The sequence below is a fragment of the Rhinoderma darwinii genome, chromosome 6 (genome assembly GCF_050947455.1).
Source record: "Rhinoderma darwinii isolate aRhiDar2 chromosome 6, aRhiDar2.hap1, whole genome shotgun sequence".
Taxonomy (NCBI): domain Eukaryota; kingdom Metazoa; phylum Chordata; class Amphibia; order Anura; family Rhinodermatidae; genus Rhinoderma; species Rhinoderma darwinii.
Genome location: NC_134692.1, coordinates 147,122,832 through 147,139,284, shown reverse-complemented (window position 1 = coordinate 147,139,284; position 16,453 = coordinate 147,122,832). Strand labels below are relative to the sequence as shown.

At 49.1% G+C, this 16,453-nt stretch overlaps 1 protein-coding gene across 1 annotated transcript in view; it reads right to left on the bottom strand.

The window, feature by feature from the left end:
• Positions 1-16,453, bottom strand: part of LOC142656723 (uncharacterized) — a 63,166-nt gene that overhangs the window by 27,874 nt on the left and 18,839 nt on the right. The window contains exons 3-5 of the mRNA XM_075831650.1: positions 10,545-10,635; positions 8,498-9,658; positions 7,701-8,409 (exon numbers count right to left, since the gene is read on the bottom strand). Of these exons, the coding sequence (XP_075687765.1) occupies positions 7,701-8,409; positions 8,498-9,658; positions 10,545-10,635 (1,961 nt within the window). The remainder of the gene's footprint in view (positions 1-7,700; positions 8,410-8,497; positions 9,659-10,544; positions 10,636-16,453) is intronic.

Here is a 16,453-nt window from a genome sequence, read left to right as displayed (position 1 = left end):
GCATACATTACCTGACATAACACATAACACATCCTTAACAAATCCTACCCACAAGGCCCTGGTTCGGTACCTGCAAGCCCTATATCCATCATCAACTATACAGAAAACAAAAAGCTACAGTGACAGCATTAGCCCCCCACCAGGAATAGAGACGACTAGACTAGGGCACGCTGAAGGAAAAACCCCTCCAAAGCATGGAGGCCCTACTCGTGCCCAGTCTCTCGAACTCCAAAGAACGAACCTTCCCCAGGTCACCGAGAATGTTCCTCACCACCTCTTCCTCCGGGAGGGTTTTTTGTCTGGTTGATACAAAACACCGTGCGTTCCACGTGCCGTACCTGACCGCTAAGCTGACTAAGAATAAAGTGCCCCGATCTCGACCACCCAGGTGTCTGAATGTTCCATAGGCCCATTCCGCATAGGAGAGACCGGTCAGACCAGGCCAACCAATGGAGGCACCCACCCTGCTGTAGACCCCTGTATTGAGGGGACAATGAAGCAGGAAGTGCTCCATGCTTTCCAGCACGCCGCCACACTCCTCCCGGGGACAACCCCTTTCCTCAGGGTTCCTGTGTTTCAAGTTGTCCCTCACATACAGTTTCCCATGGAAGCAACGCCAAGCCAAGTCCCAAAACTTTAAAGGGATCCTACTAGAATTTAAAACCCTCAAACCAACCTCCAGATCCCGACTTGGGCAGTCCCTGAGCGCCAGGGGCTTCTGGAAATGGGTCAACAGAACTCTGTTGTCAAGGAGCCTCCTTGACAGAGTCCTGATCTCCCACATCCCCAGACCCCACCGGCGAATTGTTTTCAGAACCACGGTAGCGTAAGCCGGAAGATGCCCATGCGGCGTGCGAAGGTCCTTCACTTGCCCTCCTGTCTCCCATTCCTGGAAGAAAGGCCGAAACCACCCCCTGCAGGAGACTACCCACGGAGGAGCCCTCTCTTGCCAGAGGTTTGACATGTTGATCTTTACAAAGGTATTAACCAGGAATACCACAGGGTTGACCATACACAACCCCCCTAGTCTCCTCGTACGGTATGTCACCTCCCTCTTGACTAGGTTCAGCTTATTCCCCCATAACATCTGGAAGAACAAGCTGTAGACCCGAGTCCAGAGAGGTTCTGGCAAGATGCAGACACTGCCCAAATAGATTAACAAAGGGAGCAGGTAAGTTTTGATCAAGTTGACCCTTTCCCTGAGGGTCAAAGACCAACCCTTCCACTGGTCGACCTTCTGAGCGGCGATCTTTAGCCTGCTGTCCCAATTTTGTTTGGGGTAATCCCCCTGGCCAAATTCGATGCCGAGAATTTTTACAAACTCCTGAGGCCCTGGAAGAGTGTCCGAGAGATCAAAGGTAGGATCTCCCCCTCCCAGCCAGAGACTCTTACACTTATCCTGGTTGATCATGGACCCGGATGCCTCCGAGTAGCGGTCAACTTCAGACATCACCCACTCTGCCTCCCCTCTCGAGGACACAAAGACGGTGACGTCATCCGCATACGCCACCACTCTCAGAGTGGCTTCCGAGGCTGCCAAGTCCATGCTGACTCCCACCAACGGTCCACGATCTACCCTCCTAAGGAAGGGGTCAATCGCGAACACGTATAAAAGCGGGCTCAGCGGGCAACCCTGGCGAACCCCAGACCCAACCTCAAAAGAGCGGCCAATCCAACCGTTCACAAGCGGAAAACTCTCTGCCCCTGCATACAAGATCTTAAGCCAATCAACAAACCCCCCCGGCAGACCATACCTCAGAAGGACCGACCAGAGATACTCGTGATCAACCCGATCAAACGCTTTTGCCTGATCCAAGGACAGCAAGTACCCCTTCCAACGGCCCGCCCTACTCTGCTCCACTGCCTCTCGGACACCGAGTACAGCGCTAAACGCGCTGCGGCCTGGAACAGAGCAATGCTGAGCCCCCGAAAGGAGCCGGGGTGCAAATTTCACCAGCCGATTAAACAGCACCTTTGCCAGAACCTTTCTGTCCACATTGAGTAGCGCTATGGGACGCCAATTCTCAATGTGCGATGGGTCTTTACCCTTTGACAGGATGATCAGGGCCGACCTCCTCATTGACTTCGGCAAAGTGCCCGAGGAAAGACACTCATTCAACACCTCAGTCAACAGGGGAACTAAAATGTCCTTAAAGGTCTTGTAAAATTCAGACGTTAAGCCATCTGGACCCGGCGACTTCTTGAGGGCAAGCCCTTCAATCGCCAGTCTCACTTCCTCTTCCCTGATCGCCTCTGCCAAGACACCAAGAGAGGGGTCTACTCCTGGTTCGGGGACAGTTTCAGCCAGGAAAGCCGACATCGCATCCCGATCAAGATCCATCTTTCCCAAGAGGTGCGAGTAAAAGGATCTGACGACCTCCAAGATCCCTGATCTGGACCTTTTCAGGGATCCTGTACTGTCCATCAGTCCTGAAACCACTTTACTATTTACTGACATCTTGCAGTTCTTGTAGGGGTCGGGCGAGCGGTACTTCCCAAAATCCCTCTCAAAAACTAAAGATGCGTGTCTATCATACTGGCAACTCTTAAGCAAAGATTTCACTCTGGAGATGTCCTCGCGGTCACCTCCAGTCGAGACAAGATGCTCGAGTTTCCTCCTCAGGCCCTGATACAGGCGATACCTGTCCAGGCTCCTGAGGCTCGAGAGCTGGCGGAAGAAACTCGCCACCCTTTTTTTGAACATCTCCCACCACTCCGACTTACTGCTACAAAGATCCAGTAATGGTACCTGGCTCTGAAAGAAATCCTCAAAGGACCGTCTTATCTCCGCTTCTTCCAAGAGAGACGAATTGAGCCTCCAAAAGCCTCTTCCCATCCGGGGGGTCTCTGCAACATTCAGAGAAAATAAAATTAAACAGTGGTCGGAGAACTCCACCTCAACGACGGACACTGCCGAAGAGATGGCATCCTCCTTTAAATAAAACCTATCTATTCTAGACCTACAACTACCTCGATAAAAGGTGAATCCCGCGTGGCCTGGGGTGTGCCGGATGTGGACATCCACCAGGCGAGCCTCACTAGCTATCCTATTTAGGGCCACACAGTCATAAGTCAGCCTGTCTCTGGAACCTCCCCTATCTTGGGACCTCGTGGCAGCATTGAAGTCCCCTCCAAAGACCACCTGCCGACTCGTAAAAAGATAGGGCTTGATCCTCATAAAGAGACTTTTCCGGTCCCAGCTGGTTTGGGGACCATAGATGTTAATGAGCCTGAGCTCCTGTCCCTTCATGCGGACATCCAAGATCAGGCACCTCCCCATTTCTAATTCAATAACCCGTCTGCATTCTACCGATGCGGTGAAAAGAACCGCCACCCCGCTACCCGGCTCGGCCGCAAGAGACCAATAAGATGGTCCACGCCTCCACTCCTTTTTCGCTTTATGTATGGCTGCCAAGTCTGTCAGCCTGGTCTCTTGCAAAAATAAAATGTCGGCCTCAATTCGGCCGAGAAAATCAAAGGCCGCAAATCTAGCCTTGTCAGATTTAATGCTGGCGACATTAATAGATGCCAGCGTCAACGGGGTGGGTGCCGCCATCCTGGGTGATTGAATTAGATGACCTTTTTCCCCTTCCCCTTGCCCTTCCCCTGGTTTTTATCACTGTCTGATGAAGAGCCGAGGGCCCTTTTGAGGGATGCTGATGTGTCCATATCCCTCCCTTCCTCCACCTCCCCGCCAGCACCACTATCAACCTCACCTCCAGGCTCCGGGACAGCGCTTCTCCCTGAGGGTTCCGCATGCCCTGAGGCAAGAAGCTGGACGCCCCCCACAGACCCCCTCGTCACCTTCGCCACATCCTCACCCCCACACTCCTCATCTGAAGAGGAGATGTCCTTGAGGGTTTGAAAGCGGTTTGAGAGAACAACAAGAGGTGAGCAGGTTGGGCTTTCCTTAGGCACCTGGACCAGGGGAGGAGAAGATTTCTTATCTCCCTTTTTTTTCTTTTTAGCACCCTGCTTGCGCTTTTCATCTAGCCACCGTCTACTGTCCTCATCCATACTTTCATATAGCGAGGAACATGAAGAAGCGGCTTCCTCCTCCCTCTCCAACCTCCTGACCTCTTCATTCAAGTCCTGTTCCCCCAGGGCCTCAGTAGCAATGACACTCGCCCCCGGAGCAGGGCCAAGGGTTACCCCAGTTGCCTGGGGCTCCCCGAGCTCCCTACTCCTTCGACGGTTCTCCAATCGCCTTAACTTGGAGGGTGACTTGCCTTTCTTCCCTGGCCCCTCAGCCCCTTCACCTCCACCAGTGCCAACCACGGCAGGAGCAACCTCTCGGCTTTCTCCCGCTGGGCCCGCCATGGCGTTGGCAAAGGAACGAGGGCAGCGACTGAATGGGTGACCTAGATCCCCACACAGGTGACACCGAATATCCCCACAGGCTGTGGCAAGATGACCTATCCCCCCGCACAACGCACACTTCTGCACTCTGCAGTGGGCACTGAAGTGCGTGGGGTCACCACACCTGTGGCAGAGCTTCGGCTGCCCCTGGTAAAAGGCCAGGATTCGGTCCCTTCCTAAAAATGCTGAGGAAGGGATGTGGGTGACAGTACTTCCTGAACGCTTTAATTTAACCATAAAGGTCCAGGCCCCTGACCAGATGCCAAATTCATCCCTGTTTTTTTTGGGGACCTCCGTTACCTCCCCGTACCTGCTGAGCCAGGTCATAATGTCCATACAAGAAAGACACTCATTGCAAGTTAGGACGGTCACCTTCTTGATTTCGCTCTGACGAGACAACGCTTGTACAGCGAAGTCTCGCCAGCCGGGCTCATTCTTCACCAGCTCATAATTTGACCAAAAGAGCTCCAGGCCCTCCGGCCGAACAAAGCTGATGTCAAATACTGGGGTGCCATAGGGATGTATCAGGGCAAAGATGTCGATCGCCCTGAAATTCATCTTCAAGAGAAGCTCAACTATTTTTGCCCTAGGTGGGCACGTATCATTGCCTCTCCAGCGAAGACGAACAACATTCCTACGAGCCCCCCCAGGCCCGGCTGTCGGAAGGGTCCACACAGTTTCCCCTTCCCTTTCTTCTCGGAAAGCAGTCAGGCCATGCCTGTCTATCCAGAAGGACAGATCAACCGCTCGGCCCTCTACCATTATTGTTCTCTCACCCTTTTTAAGGGCCTCCAGGAGGCGCCGCTGTAAAATACCGTCCCCAGAGCCTGAAGATGAGGAAGAGGCCCCAGCAGTGACACTGGCATAACTGCGAGTAGTCACCCCTGGGGGGGCAGATGGACCGGCCTCACTAGACCTCATACCCCTGGCAGTAACATTCCCACCACTCACCCCGGCCCCAGACACAGGAGAGGGACCATTATCAATATCACTCGTACCTGCACCATTCATACCCTCACCATTATTAACAGCACTTGTACCGGCACCATTCATACCCTCACCCTCTGGACCAGCAGTAAAAAGTGTTTTTGGGCCAGATGTTATCGCCTCGGTGTCATCAGGTTTCCCCTCAACCTCATTAGCGTGACATTTATTTACTTGAGACAATCCTTCCTTCTTAGAGCCAGCAATGCCCAGACTCGCCCTCACCCCTGGCAAAGCTGGCTCCCGGGCTGGGGATTCATGTGACGCAGCCACCAAAGGAATACTAGTGACTGCGCCACCGGACCCAATGACCGCAAGCTTGGGGGGACATTCAACCGTGCCGTCAGTCCCAGCAGCCCCTTCATGCTGCCGCCGCTCAGTAGCACCAACGGGTTCCAGGGACACTGGAATATTCGCTGCCAGCTCTGGTGTCGAGCTGCCCCCCATTACTGAAGAGGAAACCAGAGCACCAGAGCTTTGTTCTGCACCCAACGCTGGGCCACCAACATTATCTGGCGCTATTGACGCCTTAAAAACGCCACCAAAAACGCCACCGCTACTACGACAAGCAGGGACATCAGCCTCCATTATCACGCCATCATTAATCTCCCCGCTTTCCTGCACCGGACCCACTTCAGGGCCCGGGCTAGGCTGGATCACGGGGCTTGTGCAGCGAGCTGACCCTGCGGCCAGCTGGGGTAGCACTGGGTGGGGAACAAACTTAAAACTGACCTCCTCCACGATTTTTCCAGCCTTTCTGGATTTTAGTCGCCGCCGGGCTTTGCGCTTTGCTGCGCGCTTGGCATTAACTTTCTCCTCTGGACCCAAGTCCGCGCCAAAAGAAAAATGCTGCAGGCTCACCGGAGACTGGAGCTGCCGTATTTCCGCCATTAGCCTCCCACCTGAATTGCTGCTGCTGATGTCCTGGTCACAGGTGTCCCCCTCACCAGCTGAGCTGGAGTCCATGGGTAAAGCCACTTGCTCTGCAGGCAGCTCGCTGCACGTACTCCACTGACCAGACGCACCCGGACACATTTCCTCCTCCTCACCCTCATCATCCGTCTGCTTTCCAGGGTCACAGACACCCTTCATTGCCCGGAACCGATCATCATTAAGGAGTTTCTCCTTGAAAGGTCCACTATTCTCCAAAATAAACTTGCGCTTTTCTTTCAGGGCATTCACCTCAGATTTGAGATCCCTGATAGTCGCCATTACTACCAACCTCTTTGCTCCAGAAGTGACGTGCGACCGAACCCGGGCTGCTTTCAGCTCCTCCTGGAGCTTCCGAATGGCCTTCCCGGCGTCCTCATACCCACGGAGGCACTCCGCAACACGGGAGCTAAAGGTGGTTGTTGACTCCGTGGCACGTAGTTCACCCCAATCTGCCTCCACACCATCATGCATGCTCTGCTGCACATCTCCAGGAGCGATCCTGCTGGCTGCAACACCAGGAACCTTGCGGCTTTCCTGGCTTTCTGTCCTGGTTTCAGGCGGGGACAGGATCGGGGCCACATCGCTGTGACCCCGACTAGATCTTCTCACCCCCACAACTTCGGCCGGTTGCTGAACGCTCCCGCTACCCGCCGGCCTAGACCGGGTAACAGGAGGCTGAGAAGCACTTGGCTGGGAAGAACTTCCTCTCATCCCAAGCAGCAAACTCTCTCCCTGGAGAGGAAAGAGCCGACACCCGGAAAGAGCTTCCTCCAACACACAGACAGCACACACCCGCTCCTCCTGTCCTGTATACTGGGTGTAACTCTCAGTATCTGTGTTATTCTGTATATACACTGCACAGTACCACTTCTCCTGTCCTGTATACTGGGTGTAATTCTCAGTATCTGTATTATTCTGTATATATACACACTGCACAGTACCACTTCTCCTGTCCTGTATACTGGGTGTAATTCTCAGTATCTGTATTATTCTGTATATACACACTGCACAGTACTTACTGCGGGGACCCCCCTGACATAGAGATTGAGGGGGCTGCAGCTCTGCCTTAGCATCTGTATGTCAGAGGAGCAGTGTTTCATATCCATGTACAGCTGTTGGTCGGCTGTTTTGTTATATAAAACTGACAAGAGACATCGTAAAGCTGCGCTGTCGTCTTTTGAATCTCAGAATGGATGAAGATCCCGTCGGTCAGATCCCGTCAGTCAGATCCCGTCAGTCAGATCCCGTCAGTCAGATCCCTACTGATAAGATGATGATGTCATTTGCTCACTATCAGCTGTCACTGTGTGTGATGGAATAACCTGTTTACCTTTTGACTTGTATATTTTGTTTTTCGCTATTGGGTTTCTGGGGTAAATCTCGGCAATCATCGGTTATATGTCCGTCGTGGCGTCATCACTCACCTGGAACCATTTGCATAGTGAATCACTAGTGATCGGCCCAGGATGCTGTGTGTCCCTGACAGAGGGAAGTTCATGTCTGTGTATTGATTGGTCACATTGTCTTGGTTGTGCAAAGATCTTCGCCGACCACTGATGTCTCCCACCTCATACTCATCGTCTGTGCCATTACCCGCTCCTGGGGACATGGACATCTCAATGCTGAAAGGGTTAAAGTGACCTCTGATCAGAGCATTTGAACAAGGATCATCAAATGTTCCACTCACTGGAAGAAGATGGATGTGAAACCCTCCAGCGAAGCCCCTCAGTCCATAGAAAGTGAAGTGGACCAATGTTGGGTCAAGTTCAGAGGCCTGTGAAGCTTTGAGTTCCCCATGGGCATTGCCAGAACCAAACCACACACTGCTCCTCCCTTCTCTGCTGCGCTGAAGGAGAATGTTGGCACAGGCCATACGTGTGGAGACGCCATTTGCTCCATGGACAACCAGAGATCGGCCGATTATAGAATTTGTCCCATTGAGTGAAGTTGAGGCATCAGTAAAAACATATCTTGCTGGACCGGGAATAAGGAAGGAAATAGGTTCATGTTTGGACGCATAGTCTCCAGCCTCGCACCAAAGAGGACGCAACGACTTGCACTCATTACTGTAGTTTCCACTGACTGGTACATTGTATGGGTTAAAATGCCCCCCAGCATTGGTGCAGCTCTGTGCTGAGGGGAAAGCTGTGAATGTGCCAATTGTGGCCCCTACTAACGCTATGTAAAGCATGGGACAGCTCTACGTATATGGAGAGGTCACTGTATGGATCATTCCGGGCCTGCTGGAACATTATTCTACCAATCACCCCTTTATGGAAGACTGCAATGGCCCTTGTGACTTGTTCTTGCGGTACTATGGTGCTGCAGGCCCATGCCTCACCACTGGTCTTAGATATGACAACAGATCGACCAACAATACTGTTATTACCAAACATCGGCAAATTCCAGTCGACCAGCACAGCCATAAACTTGTCTTGCCCCTGAAGTGTGCTATGACGCCCACTCAAGTCACCTAATGGCCAAGAACTATGACCACCCCTAGCGGACGCAGACTGACTGCTGACATCCAAGGGATTCCACAGCTGGCCGGTGTTTGCTATGGTGCAGACATTCTGACGTGACTCTTGACGTGGAAGAATGGGAAGGGAGTGAATTCCATAATGTCCAGCCTGTCCGCGGAGCCGCCATAGGTTAATAGTTATCTCAGTGGGGTGAAAACAAGAATCTTGTCTGAATGTGAAGGTTCCGTTCATCCCAAGCATGCTGAATGCTGAAACGGCAACTTTCGGGTTAATGGTCTTCACCTCTGCGCACACCCATCTCTCGTTGTACTTTACGAGAAGAAATGACATCATGGTGACATTACTCAGTTCTAGACGACTCTTCACAAACTTTTGGTTGCTTCCAAGTTCAATGCTGCCAAAGACGAGACCATTGTGTATCAGGCAAGAGCTGGAGAAGAGCAGGGAGGCATTCGATGCTGGACTCCCTTCCAGAATGGCCACATCCAGCACTCCCGTCATCATGTTCAGTGATTGCACAAAGTACGCCTGGCCGATGATGAAAGAATGGAACTTAGCCTGCCATGTACGATGAGAACCATCCTGGAGGTTTACACAGGTCCTCCTCCCACAGGTTTGTAGAGTTAACGACCGCCCGTCGTATCTTATTTTACTTTCAACAACCATTTGTCCCACTCCATTCATGGTGACACTGTAACGGGGGCGACCAATAAACTCCTCACCACAAGGATCCTGAGATGCTCCGTAGACCACTGGGAACTCATGTATGGAAATGCTGACAGATCCACATGTGCCGGTCAGGTTGGTCCGGAGAATCCATGTGTTGGTGTTGATTGAGATGGATCCGGTTGTACCAACCATGTGTATTTGGGCAGTTAGGTCTCCTTGGCACTCAGAGTCTAAAATCAGAAATAAAATTATTAAATGTAATGAATCCCATTAGAACTAGAAGATCATATATCTGGTCCCACAAGAACTAGAAGATCAGATATCTGGTCCCACAAGAACTAGAAGATCATATATCTGGTCCCAGAAGAACTAGAAGATCATATATCTGGTCCCTCAAGAACTAGAAGATAATATATCTGGTCCCACAAGAACTAGAAGATAATATATCTGGTCCCACAAGAACTAGAAGATCATATATCTGGTCCCACAAGAACTAGAAGATCAGATATCTGGTCCCACAAGAACTAGAAGATCATATATCTGGTCCGACAAGAACTAGAAGATCATATATCTGGTCCCACAAGAACTAGAAGATCATATATCTGGTCCCACAAGAACTAGAAGATCAGATATCTGGTCCCACAAGAACTAGAAGATCATATATCTGGTCCCACAAGAACTAGAAGATCAGATATCTGGTCCCACAAGAACTAGAAGATCAGATATCTGGTCCCACAAGAACTTGAATATAAGATATCCGGTCCCACAAGTACTAGAAGATATTGGGTCCCAGATGATAAAACTAGAAGGTAATATATCTGGTCCCACAAGAACTTCAATATAAGATACTGGTCCCACAAGTAGTAGAAGACAACATTTCCGGCACTACATGATAGAGCTAGAAGACAAGATGTCGGGTCCCCCCGGGAAATGTTGACCTGAAGATTAGACATTTACTGGGCTCTGAACTCCAGTCACCCGGTGCAGATTGAGCTCTTGCCCCCAGAACCTTCACTTTCGTTGTTAATCAATAACTGAATCTTTATTAACTCTTAGATCCCCTTCGTCATCTCAGAATGATCCCCTGTCATGAGATCCCTGGGATCCTGTACTCACCTTGGAGAAGCAGAGCAGTGATCAGGAGGAGAAGCATTTTCCCATACAGATACTGAGAAGTCTTCTTAGTGGGACCTCTGCTCCTTGCTATCTAGATGAAGATGTGAGAAGTTCTGCTGTGCCAACAGCTCTGCCTCTTACTTCCTTAAAGTGATAGCGTCCTCTTAGAGAGGTAACGAGACCCGTCCCCAGAACAGCAATAACCCTTGATATGCGGCTGGTCATTATGAGTTCCCCCTAGTGGAGAGTCCAGAGTCCGCAGCTCCCCACATCCTCAGGGTTCATTATTAGTCTACGAATCTGACCTGCTTACCGGTCTACCACAAGTGTATAAACCATGCGACGAAGAGCTAGCAATCGATGACGTCAGTGTCAGCCAGAAAGGGTTAATAGAGCTGAAGCTTCTCTTACGTCACGTCTCATAGTCCGGTGGCACCTGCAGCTGTCACGCTCTATTCAGGATTTAATCCTCAGTATTGAAGACTTAATTACAGCCCAAGGACCGGGCATTTCCCACAATCCTCCGGCAGGTAACCCGTAATCAGACTCCGCATACAACTGGACGTCTTCATTGTGTTCTGCTCTTTACCTGGAGTTCCCACTTCTGTTCAGGGGTTCAGGGGGTCCCTTCTGGATCGGCCCTCAGACCCCAAATGTTCTCGGCTCTCAGGTTCAGCTCCTTCCTGCGTATCACACGACTGTCCACAAGACCAACCTCACATGTCCGGAGATACCCCAGTGTGTAATGCCCGGGGCAACATCATGTGGGCGCCACTGCCAGCAGCGTATGGCAATAGAAACTGGTTATCGGTGAAATGGAGGGGCAGAATTTATTTTTTTGCAAGGGCTTAAAAATAAGAAGTGGAGAGAAAGCAGTGGCCCCGGGGCCCCTAGGAAACATAACGAGACACCAGCATTATAAACTCCACACGTCCTGACACAGAATTCAAGTGCAGATTCCGTTTAATGGATCATTTTACATCATTGTTTTCATCTCCGTGTAAGAATGAGTTAGCGTGTAGGTTTACAAGATGTGTTATACTCTAGTCACATCCAGAGCTGCAGTTACAGTCAGAACAGCAGGACTCGTACAATGCACTGCACTCTGCTGAGGGATTTCTGTATCAGACTGCTGCACCTGATATAAACACTACATCTCCTGCAATGCACCGCAGTAAAGCATACTCTGTACAGACACCGAACAAGCATTAGGAAGATGGGAGGATTGTATGTGACTCCAGAATAAGAAATAATGTAACAGGAGAATTGTGACTGCAGCTCTAGATGTGACTGGAGACATGCTGTTACTCAGGATATGATATTTCCGTGGTTCCTCAGAATTATATGGAGATTTGGGCGTCAATAATAATAAGTGAACAAATAGTGGATTTCCTGGTTGTCGTCGTTGATCTGTTTTGGTGGGATGATAATGTAGATGAGGGGGGTCTCTAATCCCCTCTCAGGGGCAATGACACCACAGATAATTTTACAGGGGCAGCTCATTAATGTTGTGAGGGATTAATATGATCTGAGCTTAAAGAAGCACTCCGGCAAAAAGGATTCTGCACAAATCATGTGACTCACCAGCAATATTCCAGCCGTGTCATCTGTTTCTCCCCGGCTCAGTTACATCTGTACATTTCATCCCTTTCATTGTGGGCGGCTGCGTCATGTGATCTCAGGGTGACCCCCGGAATAGACCATGTTCTCATGTGTAGACAGGTGGTCACTCTCCCCTGTGTGTCTGACATCATGTGAACGACACGATTACATCATCACCAATCAGATCCCTCCTGGCAGGTCTGAGACCCCTCCCCTTTAGCCCCGCCTCCTTGTTCCTCCGTATGTCCCCCATAGTGCTGCTGAGGAGACGATTTCTTCCTATAAAGAAGTAATAGGTTGTGCTTTATGTTTTCAGATGGTTTAATGTTTGTGTCCTTTGTCGTGGTACATGATGTTAGGAAATGTCTGTCACTTTTAGGTTGTCATGACTACTAGTCAAGCTCCTGGGTGGCCCTGGTTTGAGTTGCAGAGCGACACCTATTTCTCATTCTGCACCTATCAGGGCTAACGGTGGAGTATTTGAATCTGTTCAGTTTTCTCATGGTTGCTTGTGATTTTCTTGTGTATGCATGAGTCTGATCAAGCTCCTGGTTACACCCTGAATCACCTTGACTGTTTGGACTGTTTGAATTGTATTTTGGCTTTGTCTTTGGATTTACCCTTTTGCTCACAGATTTGGACATTCTGCTCTCGGCTGGTTATGACCTCTACAACTCCTGGTATTCTTCTGTTTTGCGATTTGGACTTTTAGCATCTCCTGGTTTTGTACTTTGTTTGCTGTATACCCTCTGAATTTCTGGTTTCTGTTCTGGTATGACCTGCAGTTGCACCTCCTGTCAAACACCGTATTCTGTAAAAGCAACCTGGGTTCTATGTGGCCAAATCCAACCTGCCTTGCGGTGGGGTCTGGTGAAGACCATAGAGTAGCCTTAGACTCTGCTGACCAGAGTGCTGACGGACTTTAGGTCGCTGATTTACCTGCACGCTTGATCCAGACGGTCGCCAGCTTCCTTTGGGGAATTGCTCATATAGCAATTCGATAAACTTGCACTCTGGGGAATTGTTTAAATAGTGATTCCTTGATACATGAGTTCCCTGGTCTGACACAACTGTGTGACTGCTTCTTATTCCTTTATTTCTTGCTTTTTTCATTTTCCCGGCCACCCAATGCTCTTACTTATTCTCCCCTTTATGTTTTGTCACCTGGGAACAATGAACCAAAACTAAGAAAATGGTCCCAACAATATGAGCCGATATATTATACTATTGTGTTTCTGTATAACTATCTCACTTCGGTTTCGTCCAAATCTGCATTGTGGCTTCTGTTCTAGCGGATCCGTTAAAGGACCACAAAAATGGAAGCAAATGGACGAAAACGGAAAGAAAAGAGTTTGTTTTTAATGGATCCGGTAAACTGATCTGTCAAAAACACACAGTTTTACCTTCAGTTGTATTCAGTCCGGCATCTGTCAGCCTATTAGTCTTTTTTAATTTCAATGGATCCGCTAAAACAGATGCCACAATGCAGATATGAACGAAGCCTAACCTGCACTAGTGCAGCTGCAGCAGGTTGTGTACTCTGACCCTATGGGAGACAGGCCAGCCGCAACTCTAGTCTTTTATAGTGAAACCTGCATAGGATTGTGGGAGTTTTGGTTGTTATAAAAGGTCTCATGAAACAGCAACCAGAGGTAGATGGGCGTGGTGAATGGAAAGTTGTTTTGTTAACATGATGGGATTCTGTGTAATTGCAACATCATGATGTTAAAGGATTTTGTTGTACAAATTATGGACTTTTCCCCATATAGTAAGAAAGGAGCTCAAAATAAACTCCTCTGGAATGTTTTTCATCTCCCAAGGTCAGTTTTTTGAAAAATCCAATAATTCCCAACACTTCCCTATCTAAGGGAGCAGGAGTGCAGTGATATAAAAGGTAAGTCCATACACTGATTAGCTGCAGAGTTATGAACCTCCCCTTACGCATACCCACTGTCTATACTATCTATGAGTGCTATGTGAAGTTCAGTGTATTTCTAAGAAATGCTGCTTCTCACTATCTCATGTGTAAACTCTGACAGATAAACCCATCACAAGCCGAAGGTAGAGGAGACAGGCTGAAGCTGCATCACATAGGATACACTAAAATTCTGCAGTGTGAGGACAACATTTCTATATCACTGATCTATCACTTGTTGCACTTAGATAGGACTACCAGCAAGTGGAATGAGACATCACCCCCTATGCCTCTGCAAAGCCAAAGGCATCATGGGAAATCTAAGCTACGTTGGGTAACCATATCAGTAGGGAAGAAGAAATCAAGAAGGCTGACAAACCATAAATGTCACTGTTAAAGGGGGTGGGGTAATAACGGGATTCACTGGTTAGTGGCACCCACTATTACTACCGCCTTTATAATTAGGGTCACTAGGGTTATGCCTAGTTCCCCTACCTTTTCCTTATACTAACGTCGATCTAATTGCTTTAGCGGCTACTCAAGGGAATAAGACCGTATAGTAAATAAAGGTAATATTTATTAACATACAGTAATCACTCTCATATGTATAATACAGTAACTAATCACCGTACAGTATAAACACGGTATCAAGATATTATACCGCCACCCACTTACATAAACATACACAGAATACAGTTACGTTACAACACAATAAACATAAGTTACTTGTGATTCTCACACGCTCTCTATCTCTATCCCACTCCCTCCTAATATAACTTTCCCTATACACTAAGGGTTAATACGGGATAAGGAGGAACAAGGGGAATGGGTTACTGTGTAAAACAGACAGCAAGGGTTAACTCAGGGACTCTGGGACAGCAAGGGTTAACTCAGGGACTTTGGGACAGCAGGGGTTAACTCAGGGACTCTGGGACAGCAAGAGTTAACTCAGGGACTCTGGGACAGCAAGAGTTAACTCAGGGACTCTGGGACAGCAAGGGTTAACTCAGGGACTCTGGGACAGCAAGGGTTAACTCAGGGACTCTGGGACAGCAAGGGTTAACTCAGGGACAGTAATCAGGGAGATCAAGGGGTTAACTCAGGGAAGCAAGGGTTAACTCTGGGACAGTAGGGAAGCAAGGGTTAACTCTGGGACAGTAGGGACTCAGGAAGAGCAAGGGGTTAACTCAGGGAAGCAAGGGTTAACTCAGGGACAGTACTCAGGGAGATCAAGGGGTTAACTCAGGGAAGCAAGGGTTAACTCAGGGAAGCAAGGGTTAACTCAGGGACTCTGGGACAGCAAGGGTTAACTCAGGGACAGTAGGGACAGTATCAAGGGGTTAACTCAGGGAAGCAAGGGTTACAGCAGGAGAGACAGGGTTAAGTGTAGCTGCTGCTACACTTGATACTTAGCGTGACTTTGTGGAGCAGCAGAGGCAGCAGCAGGAACCCAGGTCTTTGGAGGAGAGAGAGAGAGTTGAGCCGTGATGTGTGTGTGAGGCAGGCAGGCAGCTCTCAGCTGATCTTCTTCAGCTTCGGCTCCTGAGCTCGGCTCCTGAGCGTACCGATGCAGGGCTATTTAACCCTGTCGGTACGCTTGCAGCGGGGAGTGTGGCGCTTGCCCCAGGCTAGCATGGGTCGGCATGGTGATAATGTATCACCAGCCAACTCATGAGAGCCCGCACGAGACAGTCCGTGCGCGCGGGAGACTTGAAATGGAGACAGGGGATAACTATCCCTTGTCTCCATGGTTTCCTAACAAAGCAGGGACATGCTAATTGTCCTGCTCTGCTTCCAACCGTATTCATGACCAGGGCTGTTACAGCCCTGGCTCATGATACATTATATGTACTATACATACACATATATATTATATATATGTGTGTATATATACATATATACACACACACACTGTATACATACATACTATATATATATATATATATATATATATACATATACACATACACACATACATACATATATATATATATATACATATATATATATATATACACATACACATATATGGACACTTCCCTTTACAATCCCCCTGTTGTCGGGGACTCGACAATGCAATTTGGGGAAGTGTTTGTGGGGTTCTATTTACCCCCTCAACCTCCCCGGTTACTGGTAATGGTCTGAGATGGAAGGAAGTATACTATTAGACCTAGATATTCGACATCAGCTATCTCCTCAAGGACATCTTCCCGCCAGTCCTCTGACTCTGGAGTCTAGTGTCCAAAGAAACAAAACCTCAAAGTTCACAGAATGAAGATGAAATTAAATCTCCTAGTCCATAGAACAAAGTTGAGATAAAACTCACAGTTCATAGAACAAAGCCTCGAAGCTCATCAGACGAAGTTGAAATGAAACCTTCATAGTCCATAGA